Here is a 23,781-nt window from a genome sequence, read left to right on the forward strand (position 1 = left end):
AGTTTCCTATACAGGGGTCAGCTATACACTTTGGTTAAAAAAAAAAAAAAAACCCACGAAACTCTTGTGACAGCTTTCACATAATTCTTCTCATCATCAATGAACATATCTTGTAGTAACTTTACACTGAAGAAGACGGCCTACTAGTTACTTGCTTCAGCTTGAGCTGCTCGAGGTAAACCACAATGAAACCTTCATTGACCTTTCTTACTCCGGCGGTCAAATCGGTTCAGAATAAACTGTTCATTGCATGAATACGTGCATGTTTTTTACATGTAAAATGTCAAGTATTAACCTGTTGGTATGCATTTCACTCCAGCGTCTTCATAGTGACTGCAGTCTTGTATTTCGTATCCGTTGTGCTGGCAATCTGCCAAGTTACTCTCTGTGCCATTGCATTCAACGTTATCTAGGAGAATCAGACCAGATCCCTCTCCGTATTCCGCGCAGCAAGAATAACGTAAGGCGCCCTCAAAGCCCAGCATCCGACACACCACGTGAGCGTCTTCGATGTCCCACAAGTTGTCACAGACAGTCCCCCATTGGCCGTTGTAGTAGATTTCCACTCTTCCTTGAGTGTGGTCTTGGCCTTCTACTAATCGGATTGTACCTTAAATGAAATGGAAAGGAACCGTATTTTTATCGAGACCTGTCTTCTGTTCCTATCTCAGCAAAAATCTCAAAATCGAAAATTTGACATTAGATGTGATATTGATTTTTCTTTCTAAATCAATATTAATACAATCAGAAAAAAAGAGGAGTGTACACTACTAAAGTGTTAATTTCTCATAGAATATTTTGGTGAAGGTTAATACATTATGTGACATATAAAGGTTAATTTCATTTGCTATGAACCTAGTAAGTCAATTAAGAGGAAAATCTTACGCATTTAATACGAAACGCCTTTGTTGTCCTCTTCAAAAGTAAAAATGGCAAAAATAAACAAGCTGTCATTCATTCATGAGCGCTCTTGCATGTGACAATATAATGAACAAAACATGAATAAAACACGTGATTTAAGATTAAAAGATGTATGTGACCGTGCACCTCAAAACGAACATAAAGTCGTACACACTGATTTTGCGCGAAGACTGAAAATAAGTGAAATGGGTCAACCTAGTCGAACTTGACTTTTTCATATTTTCTGAAAGAGCGGGTCTTCTTTTACATTATGCTAAAATGTGGTACCATAAAACGGGCAGGAAAGTGTGCTTTTTTAGCAGTTTATCTCGAACATTTTTGGTAGAGTAGTGTGATTAGGTGTGTCTTTAGAATCCCTTTTTCATTTCTGAGAAACCTTGTCCACACTCTTCACTTTCAACTCTAATAACTTTTGAAAGGATAGTGCTACTGCGTTGAAAGTTGGCATTAATTATGGACAGAATGTGTTAATGAGGCATGCTTATTTCAGTTTAATCTGATAATCCCTTCATTGTTGTTACTCTGGTGGTTTACTTCCTGTTTTTTGTCCCATTCATCGCACAGCCAGCACGGTTTGGTAAAGATTAAGCGCTTGAATAGACACTGTACTTCAGGGTTCGGTGTAAAAATGGCAGAGGTAAAAATGGCAGAGGTAAAAATGGCAGGGGTAAAAATGGCAGAGGTAAAAATGGCAGAGGTAAAAATGGCAGAGGTAAAAATGGCAGAGGTAAAAATGGCAGAGGTAAAAATGGCAGGGGTAAAAATGGCAGAGGTAAAAATGGCAGAGGTAAAAATGACAGAGGTAAAAATGGCAGAGGTAAAAATGTCAGAGGTAAAAATGGCAGGGTAAAAATGTCAGAGGTAAATAATTATGTCAGTGGTCAAAATGTCAGAGGTAAAGTTGTCAGTGGTCGAAATGTCAGTGGTCAAAATGCTAGAGATAAAAATGCCATTGATAAAAATTTAGTCGTTGAAATGCAAGAGGACGAGGTAAAAGTGACAGATTTTTTTTTCTTCATGTTTCTGACACCTTTCTCGCAATACGCGCTTTTCGTGCCTTCTGAAATAAAGCACGGGGGAGACCGGGGAGAAATGGGACACGGGAAGAAATATGAGACACTCATGTAGCTTGAAAAATGCTTGGCCAGTCAACAATCCAATTGAGTATATGAATATAAGAACGACCCAAGTCCATTAGAGAAAATTTCGGGAAAATGGAAATTAATTAAAAAATTCCCTACTCCCTTAAGTTTTTTCGGTTATTGGGGTGTGATCAATTCAAATTTGAATATAAAACAGTCACTTGAATGATTATCTGTATTTGCATGACTACGTAAATGTCTTTCAAACGCGATAGCCAAATTTGGACTAGGGTCGTTCTTATATTCAGGTACTCAATTATATCAGTAAAAAGATGAGCCTCGGTACACCTGAAAATGGACAAGTTAACCGCTATACAGCTCTACAGGTATCTTGTCAGAAAAATATCAAACTTACCATAGATCTGGTAGGTCCTATACTATGTTTATAGGTATTGAAAGTGTGCAAACTTCTGAAAATAAAATTGCTTGATAACAGACATGCAGGTATGAAAAATTGGCAGGGATCTTTTACTGTTTCTGTTACCACTGGGAGAAATTTAATAGGGCAGTGTTACATTTCTCCCCGCGGCACATGTAAATCCTACTTTGGTCATGATGGTTATCCAATTTCTCTCCAGGTTGTCTCATTTCTCCCCGCTTGATGTCCCATTCCCCCAAAATTAAGGGTTAAACAAATCATTAATTACACGAAAATGTTTCATATATAAAGGGGTATCACTAAATACTCTTAGTGGGGCAGCTTAGCAAACCTATCGTGCATTTTGTGATACAAGCACCAAATTTGGCACAAATGTACATTAACATATTGCAAACATTTTCAGATATTGGGCCACTTGGAATTCTCTCTTTATGTCCGTCATATTGAATTTCAAAATGGTGGCCATTTGAAATCTACAGTTGCGATTATCTCTGGGTCTAATGGTGCTATTGACCTGATTCTGGTGTGTTCCGGGATTTACGCCCATGCTTTGGGGCAACAGCTAAGTTTGACAGGCATCAAACATTTACATTTTTTCGCCTGCGGATTCGTTCAACAATGATTGAAAGAAATCCCATGGCAAACTATCGGTTTTTTCTCTCACTAGAACAGTTTCTTGCTAAAGTTCGTCTCCAGTTTTAATAGGCATAAGTTTGTAAAGTGACCACAAAGTGTTCATTAAACTTTGAGATATTTGTTTTTGCGCCATGTGATACTTGAACAATGTAATAAAATATTTTGCAAGAGCTTACTTATGTCTGCCGATACATCTGCTGTAGTTTGTTTTTTGCGTTTTGTATTTTTACTTCTACATTATGTCGTGATCAGGACTTGTGAGATAAATAGGCTCCTACGAAACCTGAATGTGAGAAAATAACATAGAACAGGTGAAAAATTAGCGGTTTGCTTCGACTATGTCTCCTTCACTTCTTTACACTAAACAGTTCAAAAATGAAAAATAATGACAATATACTAGCCTGGACGTGAGCAGAATTCGTTTGTGTAAGAGTGTGTATGTGAGAGTATGTATATCTGCGTATAGAAGTATATGTTTATACCAAAAGTGGGTTCGTGCGTGTGTGTGTGTGTGTGTGTGTGTGTGTGTGTGTGATAACTTCATTGGGCGAAACAACGTAGGATTATACTGTTTAAGAGCTTTGCAGCATTGTTGGAACCCCCTTATAATGATAGATGATAGTAATAATGATAATGATAGTATTAATAATAATAATAATAATAATAATAATAATAATAATAATAATAATGATAATGATAATAATACTGAATGATAAAAATAATTTACCATAGGCCTACTAGGCTCTTAGCATGTTTATCATACCTCTGAACAGACAGATTACGCCACTGCACTTGAATCAAACTCAGAATAATGAGAGTGCTCTAGTCTTTTTAAAACATAATTCAATTAACATTCTTCAATTCTGCAGTTTGGATTTGATAATTCGATAAATACAGTTTGCTCTGGCTAGGTTATCATTTAAAACCTCTTCATACGTTTATCTCTGACGAAATCGCTGTCATTACTTCTAACATTTTACCTCTGCCATTTTTACCTCTGCCATTTCTACCTCTGCCATTTTTACCTCTGCCATTTTTACCCCTGCCATTTCTACCCCTGCCATTTTTACCCCTGCCATTTTTACCCCTGCCATTTTTACCCCTGCCATTTTTACCTCTGCCATTTTTACCTCTGCCATTTTTACCTCTGCCATTTTTACTCCTGCCATTTTTACTCCTGCCATCTTTACCCCTGCCATTTTTACCTCTGCCATTTTTACCTCTGCCATTTTTACCTCTGCCATTTTTACCTGGCACTGTACTGCAGAGCCTCTTTTCTCAATTCACACTTTTCCTGAGTTTGTGCTTCCTTTCCAATATTTAGATAGGTTAGGAGAGTCCATTTGATTTGAGTTATACATCATTTTAAAGCTTAAAGTCTGCGCTTTCAGAATATGGTCTTAACTAACAATTTATGTCTGGCGACTTTTTGTTTGTTTTGAGGTGCAAGGTCACATATGTGACCGTGCACCTCAAAACGAACACAAAGTCGCACACACTGATTTTGCGCGAGGACTGAAAATAAGTGAAATGGGTCAACCTAGCCGAACTTGACTTTTTCATATTTTCTGAAAGAGTGAGTCTTCTTTTACATTATGCTAAAATTTGGTATCATAAAACGAGCAGAAAATTGTGTTTTTAGCAGTTTATCTCGAACATTTTTGGTAGAATAGTGTGATAAGGTGTGTCTTTAGAATCCCTTTTTCATTTCTGAAAAACCTTGTCCACACTCTTCACTTTCAACTCTTATAACTTTTGAAAAGATAGTCCTACTGCTTTGAAAGTTGGCATTAATTATGGACAGAATGTGTTAATGAGGCATGCTTCATTTCATTTTAATCTGATAATCCCTGATGAATTTTTAATTAAGACCATATTCTGAAAGAGCAGACTTTCAGCTTTAAAATGATGTATAACTCAAATCAAATGGACTCTCTTAACCTATCTAAATATTGGAAAGAAAGCACAAACTCAGGAAAAGTGTGAACTGAGAAAAGAGGCTCTGAAGTACAGTGTCTATTCAAGCGCTTAATCTTTACCAAACCGTGCTGGCTGTGCGATGAATGGGACAAAAAACAGGAAGTAAACCACCAGAGTAACAACAATGAAGGGATTATCAGATTAAAATGAAATTAAGCATGCCTCATTAACACATCTACCCATAATTAATGCCAACTTTCAAAGCAGTAGCACAGTCCTTTCAAAAGTTATTAGAGTTGAAAGTGAAGAGTGTGGACAAGGTTTTTCAGAAATGAAAAAAAGGATTCTAAAGACACACCTAATCACACTATTCTACAAAAAAATGTTCGAGATAAACTGCTAAAAAAAACACTTTCCTGCCCGTTTTATGATACCAAATTTTAGCATAATGTAAAAGAAGACCCGCTCTTTCAGAAAATATGAAGAAGCTATTAAGTTTGGCTATATAGGTTGACCCATTTCACTTATTTTCAGTCCTCACGCAAAATCAGTGTGTGCGACTTTATGTTCGTTTTGAGGTGCACGATCACATATGATCTTTATATATTTTTCAAGCCAAAAAGATCACAAAAAGACCAAACAATTGAGGAAAATGAACAATCTTCTGTCAATATTCCCAATTCAAATGAAATCAAAGAAGAAGCATTCCATACAAAAATTGTAGGAATTTGAATTGATTTCTCAAATTAGGAAAATCTAAAATAGCATTTGGTTCTTGAAGTTATCTCATGAATATTCTCAAATTACGAAATTGAAAGAATGACCACAAAAACAAAACAGATGCTCATTTCATCTCATCATCGTTATGCTTTTACTACCGATAAATGTATGTCATTTGAAATTCGATTTAACAGAAAATACTTGTTTTCTTCTTTTAATTTTCCTTTTTAGTTTGTTGCAATTGTAAAGAGTATTTGATATTTTGATGCAATACAGGACTCTATGTAAAAGCAGTTGTATGTATACTGAAGAGACTACCCTGTACAAAGAACACACAATGAATGGATAAATAGATAAATGAATATAAAGACATAAAGAGATCGAAAACCTATTTTAGCTAGTTCATTCATGACTCTCATGGAGATTCTTTCTATCCTTGTTATCTTGAAGGGCATTTTCAAATGAAAGAAAACATGTGAAGTTTTGCAATTTTTCTTTTTATGCCTTAGAAGACAAACTTTAAAATTTAAGATTTCCTTTTATGTTGACTCACTATATTTTGAAAGCTTAACTGGAATATTGGGTCCCTTCTAAATCTTGGTATTGTAAATTTGATGATGATTGGTGTCTATGAGATTACCTAGCGCCCGGCCAGTACAGAGAAGAGCTAACAGACCAGTCCAACATTTATCCGCCTCTGTACATGATTGATAGCCCCTTAGGACATTTAGGGGTGGGGAGAGGGGTTGTATATAAATGTTTTATCAATATCTTGTGTGTCACAGATCCGTTTTGAAGCAAAATTATGCTAAAATAAATCTATTTCAGTTAAGTAAAGTGAAAATAATATCTTTTTGAATAAGCTGAGAAAATTCTTTTTTTTTCTTACAGCCACTTTCGGATTGACGAACATGTATTTTAAAAACGTCATACAGCGTCGTAGCAGTATACCCGATTTTTGTGAACATGTATTATGTCATAAGATGAGGAACACGTGAGATAAGGGATGATCTCGATGTCAGTCCGTCCGTCGCAAAAAAAAAAAAATGAATTAACTCTCTAAAAAGGGGTCCACATTCAATCAAACTGGGGGACTGTTATACAAAGTTTCACATTTTACCAAACATGGGGGGTCATCTCAAGGTCATTGAGACATAGGTCAATGTTATTTTTTTATGACGAATTTCTATTATGAGTCATAGTAGGGCCACACACAGAGACTCACATACATACACATACAGACATTCCTCACGCACAAACATGCGCGCGAGCCCGCACACACACACCCTTTTCACACATTACCCATCATCTGTCCACTCCCCCCCCCCCACACACACACACATGAACACACACGGTTTTGATTTGACATTGTACTCAGAGGAAGATAATGTAGAAAGAATTAACTGTAAACCAAACCAAACCAAACCAAACCAAAACCACGAAACTCTAAGTACACATCTTTTGTAAGGTTCTTCTCATCACCATTCAACATGTCTGATTAACAATAATCTGAGGATATAGGCCCTAGTTACTTTTCTGCTTGGGCTGAACCACTGTACCCTTTTTGGCCCTTCTCAGTACAAAGGTCAAATTCGGTAGGTCCTATGCTTAAACTATTCAGCGAATATATGCCTTTACCTGGTATGCACTCCACACCAGCGTCGTCAGAGTGATCACAGTTGTGCTCTCCGTATCCTCTGTGGTGGCAATCTGCCAACTTACTCTCTGTGCCTGTGCAGTATACATCGTCCAGAAGAATCGGTCCAGATCCCGGGCCGTACTCGGCGCAGCAAGAATAACTTCGTAAGGCGCTCTCAAAGCCCAGCATTCGACACACCACCTTGGCGTCTACGATATCCCACAAGTCGTCACAGACAGTCCCCCATTGACCATAGTAGTAGATTTCCACTCTCCCTTGGGTGTCGTCTTTCCCTCCTACAAGTCGCACTTGAATTCCGGCAATTTCGTGTAAATCGTAAACAGTCAGAGAATAAATCCAGTTCTGGATGATGCATTTATATTGTACATTGTATAAGCTTTGAGAGTGCCAAAACAACGGAGACATAATGAGGTACAATTTCCGCAAGAAGAAATGAAAATGATTGACTAAGGCTGCGTGCCAGCTCAAATGTCAGTTTTTGCTAGAAAAAATAGTTGGTTGTTGTGTTTTTTTCATTCTATGCAAGGGATGCATTAACCTTAATTTTTCACTCCATTTTACATGAGTACATCCTGAGTGTGTCAGTGAAACATGAGTCACTTACCCCCTGGTTGATGTTGTACAGTTGCTGCCAAGTTTCTTACAATGCTACAGATATCAGTTCGACTTTATAGAAACAAAACTCTACTAAAACGCTTTAATATAGTTCGTCTTATCATCAAAAGATATATTTTTTTTTGTAGTATTTACAACTCTACTTTCACACGGCTGGATTATATATATATATATATATACCATGCCCCTCAAAACGAACATAAAGTCGCACACACTAATTTTGCGTGAGGACTGAAAATAAGTGAAATGGGTCAACCTAGCCGAACTTGACTTTTTCATATTTTCTGAAAGAGCGGGTCTTCTTTTACATTATGCTAAGATTTGATATCATAAAACGGGCAGCAAAGTGTGTTTTTTAGCAGTTTATCTCGAACATTTTTGGTAGAATAGTGTGATTAGGTGTGTCTTTAGAATCCCTTTTTCATTTCTGAAAAACCTTGTCCACACTCTTCACTTTCAACTCTGATAACGTTTGAAACGATAGTGCCACTGCTTTGAAAGTTGGCATTGATTATGGACAGATTGTGTTAATGAGGCATGCTTATTTCAGTTTAATCTGATAATCCCTTCATTGTTGTTACTCTGGTGGTTTACTTCCTGTTTTTGTCCCATTTATCGCACAGCCAGCACGGTTTGGTAAAGATTCAGCGCTTAGATAGCCTCTTTTTTCAGTTCACACTTTTCCTGAGTTTGTGCTTTCTTTCCAATACTATAGGTTAGGAGAGTCCATTTGATTTGAGTTATACATCATTTTAAAGCTTAAAGTCTGCTCTTTCAGAATATGGTCTTAACTAAAAATTAATGTCTGGCGACTTTTTGTTTGTTTTGAGGTGCAGGGTCACATATATACATATATATATATATATATATATATATATATATATATATGTATATATATACACTCAACAAAAAATGTACGTTCCCCCCTACCATTTTTGGATATATCTCAAAAAGTATTTTACCGATTTTCATAATTCAAACGGGAATTGATAAGGATTTTAATTACTCATAACATGAGTGGCAAATCATTGCCACCAGACATTATTGGTGTGAAAAAATGCATTTTGTGTCAAAATGCATCGAAACAAAAGTTGTACTTTAGTGATTTGCAACGACTTTTACACAAATAATCAAACAATCACTCATGATTCTGAACATTTAAGCATGGTTTATTGCATATTTCTCTACCTCTTTCTTTTCATGAGCATACTGTGACGTATTCAATAATTGATATGTCCACCATCCGCTTCAATGACCAGCCGGCATCTCTTCGTCATACTGTTAACTAAAGTTTGTAATTGGCGCTGCTCAATGTTGACCCATGCTCTGCAAGATGCGCTGAAATTCTTGCAGTGAAGTGTCATCTTTCACCTTCTTGCTCGCTTTCCGCTTAATGATATCCCAAAGAATCTCTACTGGATTACAGTCAGGGGATCTTGCAGGCCACTCCATGCGTTCGATGTCATTTCCCTCAACAAACTGATCTACAACTTGAGCGCATGATGCAAAATGTCCATAGGCACCTTAATGTGATCAACCCAAATTGGAATAACAAATCACATGGCTTCTACCAACATTTTCATATTGAAAAGGCTATTGTTTAAAATGTATGCATAACACCTGTTTAATATAGGGCAGCATATTGTACTTGCGGAAATTCCTGAGAATCACACAATTTAAAAAGGTCATTTGCTAACTTACATAGAAAATGTATACAATATGCTTCATATAGCCTTAAGTGCAACTTTTTTTCTCATGCATGTTGACATAAAATGCGTTGTTTTACACAAATAATGACATCTGGTGGCAATGATATGCCATCCATGTTATGAGTAATGAAATTCCCTATACATTTCCGTTTGAATTATGACAATCCGTAAAATACTTTTTGAGATATATCCAAAAATGCTAGGGGGAACTTTTTTTTTTTGTTGCTGAGTGTATATATATATATATATATACATATACAGCGAGAGAGAGATGCACACCACCAACTCAGATCATGGAATAATAGTTTCTAAACGAAATATAAATCCCTCTATAAACCTTTAAAAAGATCTACATCAATGCTCTCCTTACTTTTATTGACAAAGTAGTCAACGTTACTGACAACACGTGACATATCGTTGCTATATTTCTGGACATACTTAAGACCTATGAAACTAGCAATTTCACCGTACTGTTACAATCACGAACCCTTGCACTATGCGATTTAAAAAAAAAATTGATTTAATATAATATATGTATATTTTATATGTAATTGTATATACATGCTTTTTTTTGCGAGTCCTCACAAGAATCCGTTTCGGACTTGCTGTTCTTATCATTTTTTTATAAGTTATTACCAAAATTCTTTAAATATTTTTTTCTGTTTGCCTACGTGTCCCCCCCCCCCAAAAAAAAACAACAAAAAAACAAAAAAACAAACAAACAAACAAACAAACAAACAACAAACAAACAAACCAAAAACAAAAACAAAACATGTTTTTACATCAAAAACTAACAAACTAACGAGCTGGAGAGAGTAAATTAAAATAAGTTCAGATGACGGGAGTGAGTAAATTAAAGTAAGCTCAGATGACGATTGAACCAACATCAAGTTAACGCGTGGTGTAAATAAAACCAGATATGTGGATTGAAGAAAACACCAATGTACCGCTCAATATAAGTAAAATTGTTTTATTGCCATTTTAGTGATTGAGTTTGTCATAATCTAGAAGGGAATGATGGCTATTGAATCATTTCAGCAATTACATGTAGTAATGAACATTGACCAGAACTAATGGTGAGATGTATTATTCTCAAGATATAGAGTTAAAGAAGAATAATACTATTTTTGGTGACGTATTGTAAAAATTCTTGTTGGTTCTAAACGTTGTAATATTCTGAAATGATTTTATTGTGATTGTAAGGCTTTAAGTGGACCCGAACAAATTTCAAATATGTTTGATTCATAGTGTGTTGATACAGGTCTTAATTTAGCATGCAAAAAAATTTAATGCAACGCCAATAGAATTTAAAGATTATGTATGAACTTTTTTTCTGAAATCATTGTTTTACGACCAAGTAATTATTAAGAAAAAAAAGAAATTGAATATTGTGAATTCTTGAAAACCAAGAAGATCTGTTGTATATGACTTAATTAGTGTTATTCGTTATATATTCATCTAATTGAACCTTTATTATATATTCTTGTTTTATCTATTATATATATATGTCCGGTATTTGCCAAGATTCTTTAAAGAATGCCATAATCACAGTAATATTTGCTGTAAAGAAAAGACGACCCGTCGTTAGCATCAAATTATAGTACCATATCAATTTTAGGAATCAATCTTACGAAAGATAATTCACCCAAGACTATTTGGTTGTGCTGGATAAAATAACATATCAAATCCAAATCTATACGGGTTCCTAAAGTTTCATTCCACAGATTCTGCTATTATACAACTACACGACAACATCATAAAGGCGTTATCGAATAAGGAACACTGTGTTTAAGATTTTAAGGGCCTTAGGCATACGTGACCCTGCATCACAAAAGACAACAAAACAGTCCCCAGACACAGATTTTAGTTAAGAGTAAATATTGAAAGAGCAGATTCTAAGCTTTAAAATGATGTATGGCTCAATTCAAATGGACATTATTAACCCGTCTAGATATTGGAAAGAAAGCACACACTCTGGGAAAGTGTGATCTGAGAAAAGAGGCTCTGAAGTACCGAATCTCTTCAAGCTCTTAATTTCCACCAAGTCGTATTGGCTGTGAGATGTATTGGACAAAATCAGGATGTCAACCACCGTAGCAACAACAATGAAGGGATTATCAAATTAAGCTGAAATCGAACATGCCATATATAAACACATTCTTTCCACGAATAATGCCAACTTTCAAGGTAGCATAGCTACATATTTCACAATTTGTTTTTCAAGAAATGAAAAGGGACCTGTATAGAAAGACATACTTGATCACCCTATTCTACAGAAAAGGTTGTAGGAAAACTGTTGAAAACACACCTTGAAATTCCTTTTTGACCCCAAACTTAAGAATAATGTAGACGAATAATAGGATTGACTTTGTTGACCTGTTTCACCTTTTTGGAGTCCTCACGTAAAATCAAGAGATGCGACTTTTTTTTATACGGTCACACATAACGGTTCATTCAATTGTGATTCACAAATATGAGTATTATTGTTCAAAGATAACCTAACAAATAGAAGACAATATGTGACCGTGAACCACAAAACGAACAAAAAGTCGCACACGTTGATTTTGTGTGAGGACTGAAAATAGGTGAATTGGTCAACCGAGCCGATGTTGACTTTCTCATATTTTCTGAAAGAGCAAGTCTTCTTCTACATTATGCTAAAATCTGGGATCATAAAACAGACAGGAAAGTGTGCTTTTTGCCGTTTTTCTGGAACATTATTTGGCAGAGTAGTGTGATTAATTGTGTCTTAACAGTCCCGTTTTCATTTCTTAGAAACTGGGTACACACTCTTCACTTTCAAGTCCTGTAACTCTTAAGAAGATGGCGCTATTGCTTTGAAAGTTGGCATTAATTAAGGACCAATTTCAATTTTGATCTGATAATCGCTTCATTGTTGTTACTCATGTGGTTTACATCCTATTTTTTTTTTGTCCCATTCTTTGCACAGCCAGCACGGCTTGGTAAAGATTAAGCGCTTGAATAGACACTGTATCTCAGAGCCTCTTTTCTCAGTTCACACTTTTCCTGAGTGTGTGCCTTCTTTCCAATATTTAGATAGGTTAGGAGATTCCATTTGATTTGAGTTATACATCATTTGTGACCCTGTACCACAAAACACACAAAAAGTCGCCAGACATGGATTTTTAGTTAAGGGCAGATCCTGAAAGAGCTGACTCTAAGCTTTAAAATGATGTATAACTCAATTCGAATGGATTCTCCTAACCTATAGGGAAGTGTGCAAGGTTTCTCAGAAATGAAAATTGGACTCTCAAGACACATCTAATCCCAATATTCTACCAAAAATGTTCAAGACAAACTGCTAAAAACACACTTTCATGACCGTTTTATGATCCCAAAGTTTAACATAATGTAGAAGAAGACTTGCTCTTTCAGAAAATATGAAAAAGTCAAGATCTGCTAGGTTGATCCATTTCACCTATTTTCAGTCCTCACGCAAAATCAGTGTGTTCGGCTTTTAGTTCGTTTTGTGATGCACGGTAACATTTTAAACCTAAAAGTCTGCTCTATCAGAATATGCTCTTAACTATAATGTCATGTCTGGCGACTTTTTGTTTGTTTTGTGGTGCAGGGTCATATATGTTTCGTTTTAATCTTCATATTCACCAAAAAAAAAAATGAAATATGAAATGTGGAGTCCCACAGGGCTCAATATTTGGTTCCCTTTACTTTATTATGCACATCAACGACATTGTTTCAGCGATTCAGCGAAAGTTGATTTATTGTTTCAATGTATTAGGTTATCATCGAAATAACCTAAACTAATTTCACGTATCTTTAAAATTGTTCATGCTCCACCTCTAAATCTTAATAATTGTGATTGATGGTTAATATCTCTTATGAAATTCTTAGTTAAATGTTGCATAACCTGGCATGATCATGGAAATAATGTATCGAGTTTATCATGGCCGGCGGAACCATGGGGACCGTAGGGGCTCGGGCCCCCACACTTTTTGTGCACCATACAAAGAAATACTTAAGGTGTCATCACTTTGGGCCCCACACTTTTTTTTTTTAACCCGGAAGTACGTAAGTAGCACTAAATAGAAATAGATAGAGATCTTGAAGTGTGATCATGAAGACTTTTTCTTTGCTTGTCAGCTGAAAAAAAAAAAAGAATAAAACCGGAAATGGAAGGGGGATATCCGAGGAACTTTTCTTTTTTTTTTTTTGCTTGTTAGCTCATGAAACCCGGAAGTGGCCCCCCGCGCTTTTAAAAACGTTCCGCCGGCCTTGATTATCTACAAATATAGGTGTACTATATCAATTGAAAGATCTTTTATCTATAAAGGTTTTTTGTTGTTGTTGTTCTTGTTGTTGTTACACAATGCTTTTATTCTTCTTGTTTGGCGGAAACTGCTGCAAAACCAAGATCGAAATACTCTCATTATTACAAAAGAAAGCAATTAGAATATGCTCCAAATCCAACTATTTTGATCATGGCACCCCCGTTTTTACAGATAAGAATGCACTTAAAATTGAGGATATTTATACATCCCAAGCAACCACTTTTATTTTCATATCCCCAAACGAGATTCTTTTTGCCAGTTGACAGAGAGATGGAAAGGTTGGTAATTCACCTGTGTGAAGCAGTCAAGCGGTACATTGTATCCTTCTTTCAATGGTCAACTGCATGTGCCAGTTCACGATGAAAATATCGATCGGGTGCGAGGTATGAGTAAAGCGTGCACTGAAAGCAGGCACTGTTGTCTTCATCTTGGGAACTTGATATACCAGGTTCCCGTATATCAGCTGCTCCTACGGGAACCTGGTATACCAGGTATCCGTAAAGAATGGGTTAATTTTCTGTCATATACATAATGCTTGTATAACATTGCCTTTTTGTAAGCTCTGTATATGTGACCCTGCACCACAAAACAAACAAGAAGTCGGCAGACATGGATTTTTAGTTTAGGACATATTCTGAAAGAACAGACTGTAAGCTTTGAAATGATATATAACTCAATTCAAATGGACTCTCCTAACCTATCTAAATATTGGAAAGAAAGCGCATACTTTGGAAAAGTGTGAACCGAGAAAAGAGGCTGTGAAGTACAGGGTCTTTGTGTCTATTCAAGCGCTGCATCTTTACCAAACCGTGCTGGCTGTGCGATGAATGGGACAAAAAACAGGATGTAAACTACTGGAGAAACACCAATGAAGCAATTATCAAATTAAATTGAAATTAGGCATGCTATATTCACACATTTTTTTCATGACTGATGTCAATTTCCAAAGCAGTAGCGTTATTCCTACCAAAGTTATCAGATTTCAAAGTGAAGAGTTTGCAAAGGGTTATAAAGAAATGAAAAGGCTCCTCTAAAGACATACCTGATCTAATACTCCACAAACAAAAGTTGAAGAAGAACTACTGCAAATGCAATTTCCCACTCATTTTATGATTAGGAATAATGTAGAAGAAGGGTAGCTCTTTAACAATATATGAAAAACTAAAAGTTGACATGGTTGACCAGTTTCACGTTTTTTGAGTCCTCACGTGAAATCAAGGTGTGCGACTTTTTGTTCGTTTTGTGATGCAAGGTCACATAATAGCCATGTCATTTGTATGTCTTTTTATGGCGGGAAATAAAACCAATCCAAACCAAAAGAGTTTGTTTTGTAAAGCGAGTTTGGTCGCATACCGCTGTCTGAACCATACATTAATTGATTTTGGTTGGAGTAGTAACAACGGTATGGACCATGATTGGGAGAAACATTTTAGTTAGCACATCATATATCGATACGGGTTCCAGTCATAATCTACGAATCGACGTTAGCGAACGGGTCTGTAAGGCTGGGGCGGCTATACCGCTACGAGGAGCGTCGCCAGCTGATGGCCAAACCTGCTGCCGATCTGCGAGGTTCTACACACAACCAAAACTTGATTATTAAAAACGTTGATTTAATTCCTTATGTGCCATGGTGGAAACCTCCAATGTGTAACATTATTCTGAGACACCAACGTATTAATGCTTTGAGAAAACATTCGGTTTTTCAAATCTAGATAACTTTTACAGGTTTCTGTGAAATTGTATATGAAGTGAGCAAAGTTAAAAAGAGCTTTGCATAATGTAAATTTTATGTCAAATCTATAATGGCTTTTCTTTCGGAAGCCCAATGGCTACATTACTGTCAATGTATGACTTTTGCACACAAAGCAAATTCATCAAGTTAGAATTTGTTAGCAAGTCCACCAGGAAACACTGCTTGTTAGTCAATCACCATAATTATACAATGCTAGCTACAGACGATATTAAACGGAATCGCGAGGAAAGCTTTCATTGTACTGTGGCATTTGCCGATTTATTGATCAGTTTGGGCAGGTTTGTGCGTTTGAGCAGAATATGCGAAGTTGGCACGCCGTCGACAGAGTCGGTCGTGCGAACGCGGAACATAAAGAGTTAAATCTACTTGATCTGCTCGAATTTAAATGTTTATGAGTCAACGGAGCAGAAATAAATAACTAAAAATGTCGCTACGGCAACTGGTATGCATCCGCCATAATGCCTGGTTCTCCTAATAACCATTGTAGGTCTATAGGACAATGTCTTGACAATGTGTGATGAGTTTCACACAGTTGGCAAAATATCAACATGACATGTTTGTCACAAATGGGTTGGACGTTCACTTTCCTTGAACTAGGTTTAATTGGATGGATGCTATAGTGAATAACAGCACATGTATAGTGGATTTGGGGATATTTACCTCACTTTTGACACTTTTTTATAAGTCTTTAGATGCCTTGAGTCGCTTTCAAGTTATGGAGAAAAAGTGTAATTTTACTATTAAATAGCAAAATTGTTACATTTTAATTTGGCCTTTGACCCTGGACTTCTGACACTATGACCCTAAGAAAAGAGAATCACTTTCACTTAGAACATGCTTAAATGTTTATTCTGTTTCTTGATGATACCTTGAGTCACTTTTGAGATATGGAGGAAGAAATGAAATTGAGCATTTTCACTTGACCTTTGACCTTTGAACTTTGGGCAAAAAACTTCACAGAAAATCTCTATCGGGTTTGACGTGCCTGTATCTAATCTATGTCACCTTTCAAGAAAAAAAAATCATTCATGTATTGCATAGATTAAATATGAGGGAAATAGTGAAATTATGAGTTGACCTTGACCTTTGACCCATGACCTTTTGACTATAACCTCCACATTTCCTACATAATCACTTCTAGGTAGTACATGCATATATGCTAAGTTCCATGAAGGTACCTTGAACCATTTCTAAGATATGGAGAAAAAAAAGTTATATTTTAACATTTTCACTTGACCTCTTACCTTCGCCCTTCTTCCTCATGTCTCCAGACTCTCTCTTGAGAATCATTGTGTTGTACTACTTGTATCCACCACGTTTCAAGAAAAAAACTCCATGCATTGCATAGATATGGGGAAATAGTGAAATTTTGAACATTTAACCTTGACCTTTGACCTTGAGCATGTGCACTCAAAAGTTACATAACTGCATTCACTTATGCATATATATATATATATATATATATACCAAGTTTCATATTAGGATAGCTTAAACGTCTTTTTTTTTTTGTAACGCTGTCCGCAAAATCCATTACGGAAGGACGGAAAGACGGAAACCCGAAAATATAATTCCTCCGGCGACACTTCGTGGCGGAGGCATAGAAAAAGGTGCCTCAAGTGACAATTTGGAGGTTTGTACGTAATCAGAAAAAGCACACTTACATTTGTGACCTGAAATAAAGTTTATCGCAATGGGATGACTCTGAATTGAATGTTTTTGTCTTCCGCTGATACACGTGGACGCAGTACACTTGTGTTACGCGCATTTTACATGTTAAACCTGTTGGATGTGAATTGTGAGTGTTGTCTGTGTGATAATGTTAAGTGATTTTGTTGGCCTGGTATACATTGTTATACAAATGATGCACAGGATAGAGTGCGTTAGTGGAGGCGTAGCGCACTCTCGGGTATTTACAATGTAGTGCAACATGCACTCGGCGAAATAATCCTGTGCATCATTTGTTTTATAAAATGGGTCGAAAATTCGAAAACTAACAGCATTTTTCACGTACCTTTGTGGGTCAAGATGTCCGAAGATGTTCGTCCCAAACATTTAAGCACGTCGCACTCGGAAATCCCGCACATATAAGTATGATGGGGGGTTGGGTTTCCGGACACTTAAGTTCCCGCATGAAAACTTACTTATTTTACATAGAATATGCACCCTTTACCTTAAAGACTTGATATAGACTCCTCATTTAGGCCTACTAGACAACATACTCTGAAAACGGCGTGAGAATTAACCTGCTAAATCGTTGGATTCAAAGTGACTCCATGTACGCGTCCGGTCCCACAACGCTTGGTCTACTGTACGTATAAGAGTATACGTACGCCACACAATATGTTATGCACGTCACAAGGGAAGAAAGGCCGGCCGGCCGGCAGCCCGAACTAGAAGTTGTTTACAGGATTGACAGCGCGTATGCATGCAATTCAAAGGAGCCGCCGCGCGCACAGACGATCGGCAATAGGATTTAACACGCAGTGCAATAGGACTAAGATAACCAAAGCACACGTGACTCATTTCAGCGCTTCCTATTGGCTACATTCTTGAACCCATTTTATAAACATGTATACGACATTTTACCCTAAGTGTTTCTCCCCAACGGTTACGCCCTTGATACTTTTTGATAAGACATAGCCGGATGGTTCGATTTTAGTGTCGTGAATTCAGGTAGGGAATATTTTTGTGCTACGAATCTTGTCAAGTGAGTTCGACGTGTTCGCCATGGTCTGCCCCACACCTGGTTACGCACTTGGTAGTGTCTTTGAGATTTAGTTCGGAGCGAAATTGATTTACGTGCCAGAAATTCTAGTAGAGAATTTTTCTGGGCTATGAATCTTCACGTATGAATGACCCGCCAGGTGAACGCCAGGTTACGTCCGTGGTATCGTTGAGATTCAGGTTGGAACGGTTATGATTTTCGTGCTGTGAGATGCGATATAGGGAGTAATGTGATGAAATGATTTTTCAGGGGGGGGGGGGGGTTCGTATGAATTCACACACATTACTTTATTACATGATTTCGCAAAATACCAGAATTGGCTGACATGGGACTCTGCCCATGTGTTAAAAACAACAACAACAACAACTATGCAATTAATGTTTACTGAAAAGGCTGAAGGATTAATTCTACTTGCATATACTGGTAAACTGTAAGTTAAAAAAAAAACAATTGTCTTCAGCAACGCCAAGTTTTTGAATGATCTACTGTGGCAAAGAGGATAAGACTCCCGACTCCGAATCGAAGTACCCGAGTTCAATTCCAGTCCAGTGCTTAAACGTCATTGGACAAGATGTCTTTTCCCATCATGGCGTCCCTCTCCCTCCAGGTGTATAAATGGGTACTTGGTAACTCTAGGGTAATAATAATGGCAGAACCCACTGGTAGACCAGTGACAACAATAAAGAGGCTACCCTGGATAGATAAGACCTTATTATAATTATTATTCTTACTATTATTGTGACCCGCTACAACAAAATGATCCTAAAGTCGGGCGAGGTCGATTATTTGAAAATTGCATGATATAATCCCCTAATCTTTTTGCTTTAAATTGATATATAACACATTTTATGAAAATAATCGGCTGCGGAGATATCGATGTTTAAAAGAGAGCATGTCGAGATGTCTAGAAAATCACTGTTCTGAGAAAAGCGCCCTAAAAGTCTTCCTTCCGACGCAATCGCGATCAAGGGACACGCAAGTCAGTTTTCACCTCGACACAATAGAAGGTAAGCCCTAGCAACCCCCGAAGAGTTCATTCAAGCACATCAGCGTCGGCGGTCTCCTCACCAACCAATCAGTGACCAGGATGAGAGAAGCGGTTGAACATAGCGCACCCCGCCCGCACGCACCAGTCGACTGGGCAGTGTGCGAGCTTCACGCTTCGGTTACCAGCAAGCACCAAACTGACCAATGAGATCACTCTGGTCGTTGTTAGGGGCGGAACCTATCTGTGGCGCTCAATCCAAATTTTCGAACCAGTTTCTGCTTCGTTGAAACGCCAAAAAACATGGCTCAGAAAAACGCTATTTTTTATCTTTCCTTTGATTATTTTGCTTCAAAATTTCGACAGATGAAAGAAGACATGTTAGACTCGAGTGATATATCAAAATCAGAAAATCGTAAGTTTTGACCAATTTTAATGCTCTGACTTCAAACTCGATTTTCACGGCTTCGACCGTGCGCGACTTTAGGACCTTTTTGTTGTAGCGGGCCACTATTGTTAATATTTATACCAATAGGCCCCTATTATTATTACTATTATTATTATCATTATTACTATTATTACAACTACTACTAGTTCCACTGTCATCATCTTTCCAAACATATCGTAAAATATGCTCAAAACTCCAATCAGTGGTACTCAGTGGTTATAAGTTGCCTTTATACTAGAACCCTTCCAATCTGCTATTTTACGTTATCCTCTGTTAAATACGTTGCGGATCAATCTTATGTTCATGTTTGTTTTTGTGTTCTATCCAATTCAATTCAAGTCAATGTTTTCCATTCTTCTTCTTCCAACAAAATGTAACACAGAATGAATCAGGAATAACATAAACATTCGACTTTGCAAAAGATAAAAGATATAAATAAACAAAAGAATGCATACTGGCAAAAAAAATCAAAGTTATGCTTCAGTTGAAAAAAGTGACTTGAGATCGATGTTCACTAAAAAACAAGCTTGTATGTTGTGAACCACTCAAGAAAAAGGATGGATTAAGGGGTTGATGGAGTATGTGCTTCAGAGAGCTGGTGGCTGATGTTCAGTGTCTTGCTTCCATAGCCTCATTACACCGTTCTCAAACTCTTAATTCTTGATGAAATCAACTGTAAATGTGGTCGATTACGTTATATTGGCCAAAGCACGTCGGTATTTTGTTTTCGCCTAGTTTCCTGCTCTTTTTTTTGTAATCAGTTCCCTTGGTACATTGTTTTTAAGCTTTTAATACAATTATTTCATTTGTTCTTGTTTTGTGTCTCGTCTCCATTATCAGATGTACTCATAATGTTGACAGGAACACATTATTATGTACATGCCTTTGTGTCTTCTTTCATAATAGCAATATAATTTCACATCTATCGGACAGTGTCTTTCATATTATCTCCTACACATTCTAGTAATGATTCACCGTATTTCATTATTGTTTTTGTATTTTTCATTTTCTCTATTATCATTAAATTGAAGAGAAGTATGACAACATCAGACCACGTTAAGAGTAAATATCAGATGGGCGTTTGGTGTCACGTTCTATGTAAATATACCCATGCATTCTGTGACTGTTCAGTCTATAATATCTGAATTGGAAAGACAACACAACAACATCGCAAATAGGAAGTAGTTATTTTCTGCTTCAGCTTAATTGCTTTCCTTCTTTATTGATCCTTCCCGTTCCAAAGAGTAAATTCCTTCAGCAAAATTTGTTCAGAAAATAAATCACAATGCACATATGTTAACATTTAGGGCCTACCTGTCGGAATGCATTCCACGCCAACGTCTTCATAGTGTCCGCAGTTGTGCATTCCGTACCCGTTGTGTTGGCAATCTGCCAGGTTACTCTCCGTGCCATTGCATTGGACATCGTCCAGCAGAATCGGGCCAGATCCTGGTCCGTACTCTGAACAGCAAGAATAACGTAAGGCGCCCTCAAAACCCAGCATCCGACACACCACGTTGGCCTCTTCGATGGTCCAAAAGTCATCACAAACAGTCCCCCATTGACGATCGTAGTAGATTTCCAATCTCCCTTTGGCGTCGTCTTCCCCTCCTACGAGTCGGACCTTGGGCTCTAAAATCAAAGTTGGAACCTTCTAATGATCCATTATTGAACATCGATACGCCTGTGGAATTACTCATCGACAAAAATTAAAGCAAATTTCTAATTTTTCCCAAGTTGACTACTCGCTATATTACCCTTTTTTTTGCCTCGATGAATATATTTGCTACGAAAAAATGCTTCAAAAATTCCATTCTAAATTAATTTGTACTTTCGCCGTATACTCGTAACTTTTAAGTTTCCCACAGAGTGACAGCTATATGCCTTTTCTTTACAACCACAAAACCATGTTTTCACACTTTCAAATTGATTTTTTTTTCTTAGACATGAAATAACGTAATCTTTCAATAATCTACACTAAGGAATTATTTAGGTCTACTTTTCTGCCTCAGCGCAACCAACTTTTCTTTAATCCTCAAATTCCAACTGTCAATTTGTTTGACACAGCGCCGTTTCTTTAACCGTTCTCTTGAATATTATGTATGGGCATATTTGTACTCATAAAACAAACAAAAAGTCGCACACCTTGATTTTACAAGAAGACATGAAATCTTAAGTTTTTCAAATTTTCCGAAAGAGCTATCCTTCTGAACTATTCTTTAGTTAAGGCTTATAACATGAATGGGAAAATGCGTTTTCACCACTTTTTCTACAACCCTTCTTGGGGGAGAGTATAATGATCAGGTATGTCTTTAGAGGCCCCTTTCATTCTTTTTTTTTAAATCTTTTGCACACTATTCTCTAATTTGTTCACAACTCTAATAACTTTTGAAAGGATAATGCTACTACTTTGAAAGTTGGCATTAATCATGGACAGAATGTTTTGATAGAACATGCTCAATCTCAGCTTGATGTGATAATCCCTTCATTGCTGTCGCTCCGGTGGTTTACATCCTGTGTTTTGTCTCTTTCATCTCACAGCTAGCACGGCTCAGTATAAAAATTAAGCGCTTGAATATTAAAACGCTGTACGTCAGAGCCTCTTTTCTCAATTCACAGTTTTTTTCAGATTGTGTGCTTTCTTTCCAGTATTTACATAGGCTTGGGGAGTCCATTTGAACTGAGTTATACGTCATTTTAAAGCTTAGAATCTGCTCTTTTAGAATCTGTCCTAAATAGATATTCATGTCTGGCGACTTTTTGTTGGTTTTGCGATGCAGGGTCACATTTACTCACAGGATTAAAAAACATAATTATGGAAATTTTGACTACATGACAATTAGGCGTTCAAGATTTTTCTTTTTGATTTCTCTGTATGTTGTTAGGGTGTTGTGACTTTAAAACTTCTGGTTCACCTCAATTGCGTATTGAGATGTACAAAATGTTTAGACATTTTTATTATATTCATTCTGATAAAAACATGATTGTGATTTACATTTCATTTGATCTGAATTAAAAGATCAAGAATAATAGCGAATGGTGGAGGATTTACTTTCAACTAATAAGAAATAGAAACTTTACCTGCTTTACTATAAAGATGATTATTAAAGTGTGAGAACAAATTGTATTCAATTTTCAAACAGGAAAATGCAAACTTTGGACCTTTCGACCGTTTTTTATGCGTAGTCTCTGTTAAATATTTCATTCATGTTACCCTTTGGGAAATAATCCGGGTAATGATGCACGTATGTTACATATCAGTCCACAATACTTGTAACACGACTATTTTATATTCAACAACATATTCTATTTTCTGTGATATTCTAATCGATGACGATTTTCCATCTAGGGAAAAAGGGGAAAAATCCTATTATACCAGCGAGAGGCATCACAATTTTGGTGCAAATCAAGAACAGTTTACTTGCAGGTAAAATTTCCTTTAATTCTCATGTCTCCTTTCATAGTTTCTATATTGGTTTCTCTCAGTGGCGTATCTAGGGAAAACGGCGCCCGGGGCAAGCGCGGAAATCTACGCCTCTAATTTTTGAAAAAGTGTTCAACTCCAACCCCATCCCGGTAGGGACTTTAAGCTTTTTCATAATATATGCTTTTTCAAGCACTTAAAAGGGGTCCTTTGAGAGTGATTTAAATGTCATAAATTGTGATAAGCGGCGAGCGAGCACAGCGAGCGAGCCGAAAATTTTTGTATTTCAGCTTACAAAACATGGAATTCTTGTCATTTTTTGCTTACTAAATCTTACAATTCTAATCAAGATATAGTGACGGCCTTATAGATAACGATTTATACCAACAAACTAAAATACTCCAACTTAGTAGGCGCGAGTGAGCCGAAAT

The 23,781-nt window shown here is 36.8% G+C and overlaps 1 protein-coding gene across 1 annotated transcript in view; it reads right to left on the bottom strand.

The window, feature by feature from the left end:
* Window positions 1-23,781, bottom strand: part of LOC139736808 (scavenger receptor cysteine-rich domain-containing protein DMBT1-like) — a 32,757-nt gene that overhangs the window by 1,612 nt on the left and 7,364 nt on the right. The window contains exons 3-5 of the mRNA XM_071647471.1: window positions 21,241-21,558; window positions 7,357-7,665; window positions 296-610 (exon numbers count right to left, since the gene is read on the bottom strand). Coding sequence (XP_071503572.1) covers window positions 296-610; window positions 7,357-7,665; window positions 21,241-21,558 — 942 coding nt within the window. The remainder of the gene's footprint in view (window positions 1-295; window positions 611-7,356; window positions 7,666-21,240; window positions 21,559-23,781) is intronic.

Source organism: Diadema antillarum, unplaced genomic scaffold (assembly GCF_040938485.1).
Source record: "Diadema antillarum isolate AM-2024a unplaced genomic scaffold, OU_Dant_1.0 seq00000663_RagTag, whole genome shotgun sequence".
NCBI lineage: Eukaryota > Metazoa > Echinodermata > Echinoidea > Diadematoida > Diadematidae > Diadema > Diadema antillarum.